Source organism: Parus major, chromosome 28 (assembly GCF_001522545.3).
Source record: "Parus major isolate Abel chromosome 28, Parus_major1.1, whole genome shotgun sequence".
Lineage (NCBI taxonomy): Eukaryota > Metazoa > Chordata > Aves > Passeriformes > Paridae > Parus > Parus major.
Window position 1 is genome coordinate 653,730 of NC_031797.1, and position 12,315 is coordinate 666,044.

At 43.8% G+C, this 12,315-nt stretch overlaps 1 protein-coding gene across 2 annotated transcripts in view; it reads right to left on the reverse strand.

Annotated features, from left to right (window-relative positions):
• The window catches only part of ELAVL1 (ELAV like RNA binding protein 1), a 46,095-nt gene that overhangs the window by 24,237 nt on the left and 9,543 nt on the right, over positions 1-12,315 (reverse strand). For both annotated transcript variants that reach the window (XM_015651769.1, XM_015651768.2), the window contains exon 2: positions 10,452-10,635. In XM_015651769.1, the coding sequence (XP_015507255.1) occupies positions 10,452-10,623 (172 nt within the window). In that variant the 5' untranslated portion in view covers positions 10,624-10,635. The remainder of the gene's footprint in view (positions 1-10,451; positions 10,636-12,315) is intronic.

Sequence of the window (12,315 nt, forward strand, 5' to 3'; positions counted from 1 at the left end):
GGGACAGGCCAACAGCACCTTGTGGAATGCAGCAAGGACAGACACAGAGTCCTGATCATGGGGAGGAAGACACCCTAGCAACAACAGACTGGACACTTACTGGCTGGAGACTGTTCTATAGAAAATGAGCTGGGAATCAGGGTGTGGAGCATGAGCCAGCAGTGCCCCAAGGGAGAAGGATAACAGCATCCAGAGCAGAGGGGCTCCAGCCTTGCACTCAATCCTTCATTAATGGTATAGATGATGTATCTCAGCTACTCTGGAAACACATAAAGCTGAAGCTAATACAGATAGCTTGAACCTGTACAGCCAGAAGACAGAATACTTGACTGTGCAGTATTAGCACAGTAATAGCACCTGCTATTTGTTACATCCTTAGCAGGTTTTGTTTTCATACTGCAAGGTGTCATTACATCAAAAAGAAAGCAGCATCATGAAGGACTTCTGTCAAAACACATTTTTGGATGGGAACAAACACCTGAAGTATTTAATGGCCAATTTTCAAAACTAACAGTTAATAGCATGATTTTCCATTCCATGTCTATGCTGATCAAATTCCAGCATCACAATATAGACAGTAATAGTAATAAACAGAATAAATTCTAGCATATAATTCATACCATGTTTTTTAAAATACAGGAAATTATGGAATCATGGAATGGTTTGGGACCTTAGAGACAATTTCATTCAACCCCATGACCAAGGCAGAGACACCTTCCACTATCCCAGGCTATTCCAAGCCCCATACAACCCAGCCTTGGACTCTTCCAGGGATCCAGGGGCAGCCACAGCAGCTCAGGGCACCCTGTGCCAGGGCCTCCCCTCCTGTCACTCTATTGGGAAGAGCGAGAAGCACGGACTCTCTTGTGAATTGAACAGGAGAGTGAGGTTTATTACCTCAGATCTTCTTTTATAGACCAATATGCCAAAGTACAGAAAGGTAAAACTCTTATTGGTCAGTGAACTAACACATCACCATCACTGGTCAGTGGGGCACACCACCCCTCAACCTTCTCTTGGAAGAAAACAAGAATCTGACAAACAGCAGCTGCAAGGCTGTCTTCTTCTATCTCTGAGGATTGTTCTAATTCCTCCTTATGACTGCCCAGGTCACTTTCTCAGGTGAGACTGAAAAAGTTATGTGGCCTGCTTTTCTACAGACGGTGTGCTCCCTGCTTTTGTTCATATTTAGCATCCATACCCACCCTCCCAGCCAACAATTCCTTCCCAATATCCCATCCAGCCCTGCCCTCTGGCACTGGGAGCCATTCCCTGTGTCCTGTCCCTCCAGGCCTTGTCCCCAGTCCCTCTCCAGCTCTCCTGGAGCCCCTTTAGGCCCTGCAAGGGGCTCTGAGCTCTCCCTGGAGCCTTCTCTTCTCCAGGTGAGCACCCCCAGCTCTCCCAGCCTGGCTCCAGAGCAGAGGAGCTCCAGCCTTGCACTCAATCCTTCATTAACGGTATAGATGATGTATCTCAGCTACTCTGGAAACACATGAAGCTGAAGATAATACAGATAGCTTGAACCAAAAATTTTCTCTTACTCAATCCCCTAGCCCACAATTCAGCAATGTCCTCTCATCCACCCCAGCAGTAACACTGAACAGCTGCTGTGTCTCTGACACAACCATTTGTGCTATGGTGACCACAGTGAGTTCCAGAAAACACACTACTGGAGACAGAACTGAGTACAGGAGCTTCAGTGCAGGTACTGAAGCAGTTAATTGTAAATTTCACTTTTATTTTGCCTACCAAAAATATTCTGGCCTCTCCTATGCAGATTTTGGGAAATTGAAGCAAGTATTTTTTTTGTTTACCCAAAGAATTTGTCAAAGCAACAATTAATCATTCTGAAATACTTTCATCTGCCTTATCTCCAGTTAAGTCATAAATGCTGCCAAATCTATCATTTAGTCCCTGAACCACCAAGACAGCACCAGAAACTCCACACAGTTCTGTGTCTGTGTCAGGCTGGGGGCAAAGCTCAGCACAGCCAAACAGCCCAAACAGGGCTGTGCCTAACCTGGAGAGATCCCTGGGAAGCACCTGTGCTTTTGTAGGGCTGGGTCAGTCACACAAACACCAGCAATTACTGCACCTTGCTCCACCTACACAGAGTGCAAAACTGAAAGTTTAGGTTTATATTTTAAGCATTTCCATGTTTCACCCTTTATGCAGCAGCTCAGGACCTTCCTTCTACAGGACCTGAAACCAGCTTTGCTGCAGTTCCTGTGACTAAGGCCCAGACTGCTCACTGAGCCAATTCCCACTTCTGCTCGAGACTTCAAACCAGCACATCTTACTGAACAGACACTTGATGGCAACAGAAAGGAATTAGCAAGGAAACAAAGAAAATACCTAATTATATTGATAATGTCTTTCCAGACCAGAATGTGTCCCCACTGCTTCCCCTGGCTTTAGGACACAACTCTCTTTCTCTTCACAACCAAACAATGGAGTCTCATTTATAGAAGTTTTAAGGGCAAAAGCACATTTAGCTGGTTTCCAAAGCCTGACCTTCAAACAACTCAGCAAAACATTACAAATTACAAATAAAGCTGCCTCCTCTTCTTATGTAAAATCAGTGGTATTTGCCTTGAAACAGATGAATACAAGCAACTCAAACAGACACCTCTCTGGGAAAAAAACAAAAGCTACAAAGCTAACTTGACATGTCTGTTGTCAACCCTGGGTCAGAGAGCTCACAGGGATCTCACCATCTCCACAATATTGCAAAAATTCAACCATAAGAATAACAGCGTTAAATCCTGAAAATAAAAGGGTAGAAGTTTTTTAGTAATTAATTTTATTTCACAAAGCCTCTTTGTATAATTATAATTTCTATATGTTCTCTTTTTTATTTTTTCCCTTTTTCTCAGCTCCAGAGCATTTCTCTATTGAGATTTAATTTCATTTGCTCCAGGACTCCTTTTCCAGATGAACTGCCGGCATCTGAGATTCTGTGAAGTGAAAAGAATTTGTAAAGGGAACACAGCACCAAGCCCAAAACTGTGCAGAAATACCACAGACTGGTTTTTTGGAGGGAGTCTGGGAGGAAAATGCCTGCCACTTACTGCAAGATCTCATTTCTTTAAACAGGACAGAATTTGTTCACCTGTTGTTGGAACAAAAATCTGACTGTTCAAGATGCTGAGGGCTCAAAAAATCACTTCTTCCTTCTCTTGAGGAAGAAATTTTAACTTTCAAATAACAACACTTTACCTGCAAACACTACAGTACAAAAACCTCAGCAAGTGCTCAGTCATCCTGATCACAGGCTGAGCTGAACCCAACTTTTACATGGCAGAAACACAACTTCTTCATTGGAAGAGAATGAAAGTAATATAAGATGTGGAACAATACTTTCCCCTAAAAACATGCTGAAAAATATTAGAACACAACCAAAGATGGTGCTACATGGCTCATTTGTGCAGCTTGATGAAGGGAAAAAAAAAGCAAAGGAAGCAGAGCCATGGAATGGTCTGGCTTTATGACTTTTGTGTGGTAAGGAGGGATATATTTAACCCTCTCAGTGTATCCAGACAGAGTGGAAGGACACCCATGACCCCAAAACAGCAAGGAGTCACTGCCTGTTGTGCCAGCCCTGCTTCAAAGTTTTCAGAGAACACTCTCAGGGTCCCTCTGAGTGGCAGCACCATGACCTGGTGACCAGCCACTGTTCCCAGGCTGGCATCACTGCACACACACCAACTGTGCCATCAGAACCATCAGCCAGCTCAGTGACCAACATTTCTAACAGATTTGGCCCTGATGTCAAACCTTTGGGTACTTCACTAGGGACTCCCCTCCAGCTGCACCTGGTGCTGATGATCCCCAGACTCAAGGACTGGTTTTCAACACACCCACAGGCCCTTCACCTGGTGACACAGGTCCTCCTCACTTGCAGCACTAAGAACCCATCTGCCCAGCCTGAGTGAGAGGCCCCAGGCACCTCCTGCACAGTCCCACCATCCTTTTCAGTCAAGGCAGCTTTTCTCTGGCCAAGGCCTCTGCTGTTCCAGGAACAGGTGCTGCCACGACTGCTGGAGACCACATCAGACTGCTGGTTCAAGCACATCAGCAGCAGCCCTGAGTGCACATGGGCTGAACACAGCAGAATGCCCAGTCCCTGCCCTGCCCTGCCTGCTCACAGTGCTCATGAAGCTCTGCTCTGGACCAGACTGGTACATAGGCCTGGCCTAAGGGGCAGCTAAACAAGTCCTGTCTTCAAGAAGGGATCAACCAAAACAAAAACTCCAATCTCATTTTGGTCAAGTACACCTGACAAAGCTCAGAGCAACCTGCCCCAAGTCCAGCTGTCCTGCTGCCATCCCATCCTGACAGCAGCCAGCACTCTGGGTCAGAAGAGGGGTACCAGAAATCCACTGACAATCCCAGATATGCCCTGAATATTTAGAATCAGAGCACAAGAACTGCTGCTACAGCTGTTGCTTCTACGGGCTGTGCTCTGATCCCTCTGAAAGAACCCAGGCAGCCTTTAGGGTTAGAAAGATGGGTGAGGGTCTGGAGGAGAAGGCTCTGAGGAGCAGCTGAGGGCACTTGGCTCGTTCAGCTGGAGCAGAGGAGACTGAGGGGAGGCTCCTCGGGGGCTGCAGCTCCTCCCGAGGGGAGGCGGAGGGGCAGGGGCTGAGCTCTGCTCTGGGACAGGGACAGGAGCCCAGGAAGGGCTGGAGCTGTGCCAGGGCTTGGGATGGATCTCAGGGCAAGGTTCTTCCCCCCGAGGCTGCTGGCACTGCCCAGGCTCCCCAGGGAATGGGCCCGGCCCCAAGGCTGCCAGAGCTCCAGGAGCGTTTGGACAGCGCTCTCAGGGTGGGAATGTTGGGGGGTCTGGGCAGGGCCAGGGGCTGCACTGATGATTGTTATAGGTCCCTTCTAACTCAGGATATTTCAGGATTCTCTTGATTTAGGTTAACTGTATTCCTATACCCTTGAGAGAACTCAGTTACTACCTCCAAGGCAGTTTATATGGCCACCTTTATGACAAAGGGAATTAAATGGAGCTGGCAAAGCTGATGTTCATATTTTCAGTATAAGGGCAGTTTGTCTGCAAACCATTTGCACTTCTCATTAAGTTAACCATTGCCACAAGGCATTCTTGAATGCACATTTAAAGAAATCACATACCACCCAATGTGATTAAAGAGCTAGAAAAAAACTCCAGAGGTAATGATGCATTCCAATTCCACAGTTAACAGCAAAACTGCATAAACAATTTCATGGGTGTTTTGCATGCAAAAGGAATCTATTTCAGCCAAAGAGAATACTTAAGTATTTTCCACAAACAAGAACACTTCAGAATTACCTTTCTAGACTGAGTTCACTGCATTGGTGAAACAAGTAGTTGCCCTGTCACATGAACTTGAGCTAGCTACTCTCCACCCTACAGCACCTGACAGCTGGGCAGTAAAATCCTCCTCCCCTTTCTGCTTGAAAAGCTCACATGGACAAGGACATTCATTTCTTTTTTAGCTGCATAATTTCTGAGTGAGTCTTCCAGAGAATACATGAAAAGAAAAAGGCAGGGAAAGGGTAAAGCTTTATGTCCATTCCTGAAGAATTGCAACTACCTGAAAGTGACCTCTTCTGGTCCTGTAAGTAAGGTGTCCCCGGCATGTCTGCAAAGTGTGAGACATCACAATAGCAATGTTTGAGAAGGACCCCAAATTCCTGCATACAACCTTAACAAGTCACCCTTGTCCTTTCTGCTCCATGCTTTCCAGCAGCAGTGGAGAGATTCCCTTTTCCCTCAACAGTTGCTGATCAGAGAGTCTGACCTTTGCTAAGTTCCATCAGAACTCACACTGACACAAGCAAATGCAGAGTGCAGAGGAAGCCCACATCTTCCTCCCAGCCTCTGCACAGGGGGAGCCGTGTGTGGGGAGCTGACAGGTACAGACAGCCTTTGGAACAGTGTGAAGGATCATATCCTACACTTACTAGAGCAGAAAGTCATGAGTACCAGAGTGAAAACATTCCCTGCTCAGGCAGTACAAAGGTGTGAGGGAAGGAACCCTCAGGAAGTTGGATGCCTCCTTTACAAAATCAATCACTGTCAGAAGGAACCCGCACAGAGCGAGGTGTACACAGCAACCTGTCACCAGGGACTCAGAGCAGGGATACGGTGTCAGGAACAACAAATAGATCCCACAGACGTCTGAGACCATAAACACATGGGGAAAATGGTTCATAAGATCCTAGAATAGAACCCTAGAATATTCTGAGTTGGACTGATGGTCCTTGTGGGGCCCTTCCAACTCCTCGCCCTGCACAGACACCCCAAGAACCCCACCCTGAGCACCCCTGAAAGCATTGTCTGAATGCTCCTGGAGCTCTGGCAGCCTTAGGGCCAAGACCATTCCCTGGGGAGCCTGGGCAGTGCCCCAGTACCCTCTGGGGGAAGAAACTCTTCCTAATATCCAGTTTAAACTCCTCCAACACAGCTTTGTGGTAATTTTGCTGAATTGTTTTCCCTTGCACTCTGAGGACAGTTACATACAGTATCACTGGTGGGAGCACCCCACAGCTCACACAATTATTCCAATAAGCAGGAATATTATTTTGAATATTACTATGTGCTGCCACCATTGCACGTGAGTTTGGCAGCTTTTTGTTTTTAGTAATTCCACAAAAAAATTTAACTCAAGCTTTTCAGAGCTTTAGGACAGTCACATTTGAAAGTACCAATACTTCAGCAGAGTAAGGGAAGACAGAGAAACTAGAATACTCTTGACCAACTAATTTCAGCTTCAGCATTTGGTCCAGAAGGACTAACAGCCTGTGTACAGCTGCATGGACAGCAGGTTAAAGATGAAAAAATTTAGAAAATTTAGAGCTATTGAGCAGAAGCATCTGTGCTGCAAGAAACTGAATAAGCCCAGAGGGGCCCACAGGCCTGCATTCCTGCATTAGCAGGTACTGAAGGAGAAATGTTTACCCAGACCCCAGAACCTGGATGTTGCAGCAAAGTCAAAACAGCCCCATGCAAAATACAGTACAAGACAGATTACTTCTGTTGGATCATCTCTAGCACAAGGCAGTTGCTCCAAGGCATGGACATTTAACACCATACACATCCCACTGAGGGAGTGAGTGCAGAGTACAAGTCTGGCAGTGCTGTGTTGGCAGTCAGTGCTGCAGGGCTACTGTCTGATTGGTGCAGGTCAACTGGACCAACCCCAGACTTCTTGCTTTCAGCCTCATGAGCCAGAGCCACAGGACGAGAGGATTTCATTGATGGAATCAGACCAATGGCAATGATCAGCAATCATCATGACAGGCCAGGAGATGACCCAGCAAAAAGTTACATTGCAGGTTGGACACTGTGCCATACTATATTGGGAATCAGCCTTCTAACATTTCCTTAGGGTTCAAAGCCCCAAGGCGTGGCTGCTGTTTGATTAAGACCTGACAGAAAGAACAGTGTCCAATGAATTCTGTAATTATCATATGAAAATCCTGGATGTCCAAGACATGCCATAAACACAAGTACAGTGAGCCACATTGCAACAACCCAGTATTTGCCTTCTGACCCCCAGTACTGAGTCACTCATGACAAGTCAAGCAAAGCCATGTCTGGAAGTGCTGAGGAATGCACTACAGCAACTGGGAAATGCAAAGCCCAGAAGTCTATTCCTCCAATATGATCAGGAGGAGCCCTGCATCCTTCTCATGTTCATCTACTGTGCACAAGTTTTTGTGTACAGGTACTGAAAAAAAAAGAAAAAAAAGGAGAAAAAAAAGCTGTCACATCTCAAACAACAAACCAGACACACAGTGACACCTTTATCAATGGTTATAACCCATATGTACACAAAGCCAAAAGCTCCTGGTAAGGAATGTGAACTGATACTGTAGTTCGCTGCTACTTTCAACTTCCTGTAATGCTCATCAGTAGTGAGATAAAGGGATCAGCAGTCTGGAGGCTTCAAGGATTTTCTTTATATTTTATAACCACAACCTAACACATGGAACACAGATTATTCAATACTCTGCTGAACTTGAAGCAAAACTCAGCAACATATGTAATGATCATAATAAAATACTTTACTCAAACGAACCCAAGCTTTGGCTTTCAAATCAATTCTTGAATGCCAGTAATTGGCCTCCAGAAAGCTTCTTATGCTAGTTCAGTAAGTCATGAAAAACCACATTCCAGGCAGAAGTATTTTCTGCCCCATGTTTCATTAACAGACAACAAATTGAGAAGAAATGTATGTTATTCAATGTTTTACAAAAAAGCAAGCATTATCAACTAAACATTGATTTTAATTCTGCAAACACAAACAATAAAGGGAATTTCAAAGACAAAACACTCTGATTATTAAAACATTACAGGAGCACCAAAAGCTAAGACTTCATTGAAAAGAATTAAACTGATCCAAAAAGTATAATTCCAACAAAAGCAAAAAGGTGCCCTCCCTCCTGTCCAGGCCACTCAACCTGCTCTATCACACATGCCAATATTATGACTTATCTGACCAGAAACCAAGGTCAGGGAGCTGAACAGGTTTTTCTGCAGCTCCAGTTTCCTGCTGTCTGCCACAGGGTCAGAGAAATGCCAAGTGAAGGCACAAGAAAAGAAGAACTGTGCCATAGGATTTTTCTGTTCAGGGACTGCTGCACACTCATCTGTTTGAGAACAGAGAATGTAATGTGAACATTGAGGGGCAGAAACAAAAGCAAGAGGAAGAAAAAATGCTCAGAAGGAGCCAGTTCTTCAGCACTGATATTCCAGAATTATCAGTAAGCATGGAGACGACTGATAACGGCTCCTAATAGTGTTGCAAGCAAATGAAAAATTAGGTAGCAACAAAATTCAGAGGTGTGACCACAGCAGCAATACAGAATCCAGCACCTGCAACCACTTTAGAGAAAAGCCAGTGTTCTGTCCACAGGCACTCAAGGACTCTCTGCAACAATAACAGCAATTTTACTTTTGATTCTTGAGGTTAAGAACAACCTTGAGCACACAAGTGTGTGTTTTGGACTTTAAATTACCCAGCACTGTCAATTCCTAGTTAAAGTTAACCAAACTTTACCAGAGTGTACAGGTAATAGTGTGGAGCAGGCTCTCAACTTCAGGCACTGAAGTCTCTTCCCATTGAAAATATCCTTCCCTCCCACGCAGGTGATTCTGTGCTTATTTTACAGTCTAAAGTGTAGGTCAGCTATGAGTTGCTATCACTAAACAAGGAATCTTACTCCTTGCAAAACCAGCCTTCAGAGTAAGCCTCCACTTCTAAGTGCTGCAAAGCACAGGGCAACATCTGGGACAAACACTCACCTACCAAAACATTCAAAGAAATCATGTATTTATGTAATTTTATCATGACTGAACATATACATCCCTTAAGTACAGACTCAGACAGACATCATGAGATATTTAATCTGTAAGATAGCAGGAAAGCCAGAGACATGGAAATAGGAGAGGCTACTCAGAAGTGAAATTCTGAAGTTTTTAATTCTTCAGTTCTCATGGGTATTCTCAAGCAAATAAAGCACTAAAGATGACGCACGAAGATCTCTCATGGATTCCATCAGCTCCCAGGCAGCTTTTACAGACTGGGGGGCAGTCTCAGGCCTGTTCTTTTATGAATTAGATAACGATCAGTATTGCTGGATTCTGAAACAGACACTGAGCATGTGCAGCAGAGAATTCCATAAGCAGTGAGCTGCAGGCTGGGAGCAAACACCAGTGCACAGCTAATTAACAGCACTTTTTTTTTTCCCCCTCCAGAAACAACCAAGTGCTCTCACTGAATCCAAGATTCTGCAAATTCTGAACAAAAATAACCAAAACTTGTAAATTAAGTATTTTAACAATGCAAGGACTAAAACTTCTTCAGAGAGCAGCTAAAACCTCCTGCAACTAAACAGATATGGAAACAGTTGGTCTGTCAGCATTTGCTTTGCTTCAAGGAAACATTAAGTTTCACAAGTCAGAACAATTCATTCTTCTCATATTTTAAAGCTGCTATTATTACCAATCCTTTTTAAGAAACTTACAAGTTAAATTCCCCAACAGTGATAAGACCTACAGCTACTTCAGAACCTCAGCACACCTTTATTTTACTGATCAAAATCAGAACAAAAGGTTTGTTTGTATATTCAAAGCTCTGGTGGAGTCAAAACCACCCAGACTATAGGAAGAATTAATCAGCTGGGGACTAAATCTAAACTGGTTTTAGACCTGTCTATTAATGTTCAAATTTTGGAACTGTACTTTTTAGAATTCTTAATGACACAATAGTCATTTTAGACTTGAGCATTCCTTCCTCCTAATACCCAATCCTGGCACTACTGATGTTCCAGGCAAACTTGTCAGTAGATTGATTACACAAATATTTAGTATTTCTACATTAAGTTGTATTCAATCAAGTATTTGCTGGAGCAGTCTAACACAGAGTGACAATTTCTGAAATACTAAATCATACCTGCAACTTTGTCTCGAATAAGTTTTGCAGATTCCACTTCGCCGATGCTGCTGAACAGACTCCGTAATTCATCCTGTGTCATATTCTGAGGGAGGTAGTTCACAATTAAATTTGTCCTACCAATATCATCCCTGCAGTCTTCAGCCATGTGATCTTCATAACCATTGGACATTTTACAATATATCTGCAAAGTGAAAAAATACGCAGTGAGATTTAGAGCTTCACATTTCCATAAACCAAACTTCCTCCACCTGAAATAAGTTTGAATGTTTATTTAAAAAACTGGGAACAAGCCAGTGCTTCAGCAATGCTTTTTTTCCAGCTCAGAAAACAAAATGCTGTTTGTTGAAAATTCCAGAACAATTCATTCTTTCAAAAGCACAAACAGTTCATTTTACAGAACTATGTACCATTAAAGAGCTCCTCAGGATTTCTAGTCTTTTACATTAACAAAAAGCATCAAGATAGATTTTGAAGACATTTGTGTAAACACCAAAGTATTCCCAAAAACCAAGGTAAAAATCAGGTCCCCCATGTCCAGGTACTTGACCAGCCACAACCAAACTGCCACCTCAACCTGAATTCCAACTTTATGCCCAGAACTCTTTCAGACATGCAGACAAGAAGCCACAAGATCTGACACAGTTCAGTGTTTCAACTGGGGACTATTAATTCTCTGAAAACTTTCCCCTGTAAACGTTGTATACCCTACACCTCAAGGCCTGTAATGGTTTAATGCTGCCTTTGGTGCTGCTTAACTGTGTGTACAAAACTGGTGAGTCTGTGCTGCACACTGACTTGGGGGCACATTGAGTATTCAACAGAGTTTCTATTTGTGCAGCTTTTTAAAGAAAGCCTTGAGAAAACATCCAGAATTCCTATCACAGGAAGATACTCTCTGCCTCAGTCCACCATCAGGGACTGAATCCTGGTGTTTTATTTGACCTACTTGACTAAAACTCACACCAGACTCAAGCTGCTCATGGCTTGCTAGAACTCTAGTTCTTCAAGCACTTAAACTACTTCGAAACAGTCAAAATTGGGATATCTAAACCCTGTTTCTGCAACAGGATCTACAGATCTGGATCTGCTAAATAATAAGCCTTTCCAGGGACTGCACCGCTGCTAACAGCCAGGAGTTGAACAATGGAAGAAGTCAGAAACAGAAACCAGAAATCCTCAGTATAGAAAGAATATGCTCCCTGCATGAAGGGACTTCCAGGCCTTTTACCAGCAGCTGCTGTTAATTCATGTCTGACAGTGAAGATCAAATTTTTAAACAAATACCTGAGCACATCACTATAGAATAAACCATGAGAAGACTTATGCTAATTTGAGATTTAACACAGTATGGATTTTAAATTAATCTTTATCTTTTCAATATGTTGAAGCATTAAGAGCTGGCAGCTCTTGCTCCCCTTTACCCACAGATCAGGTTCTACCCCCATTTTTGTGTTTCAAGTGTCAACACAAGCCCATTCCAGCACCCTCTGCTCACAGGATAACCAATCTGTACTGTGAAAGCAATGGAAAACCACACAGGAGGGAAGCTCTTTTTGTTGTGTCAGCAGTTTTAATCTGCTTTCCTTGCAGCAAGATAAGCACCAGTTAATGCCACAGGATAGGAGAGCAGGGGGAGGCATTGCAAAGCTGGAAGCAGGAGAAGAGACTCCCTGCAGCAGACAACTTTTAAGCTGCCAGGTCATCTCAGTTGTACTGCAAATTCTGTCATTAAATACACATTCCCTCCTGGCTCTGACCACAATCTCAGAGAAGTTTCCTGTTCTGGTAAACAACACTCAAACAGCTGAACTGCCTCTGGTCACTGTGTCTAGAGTTACAAACCCACGTAACATGCATTTTC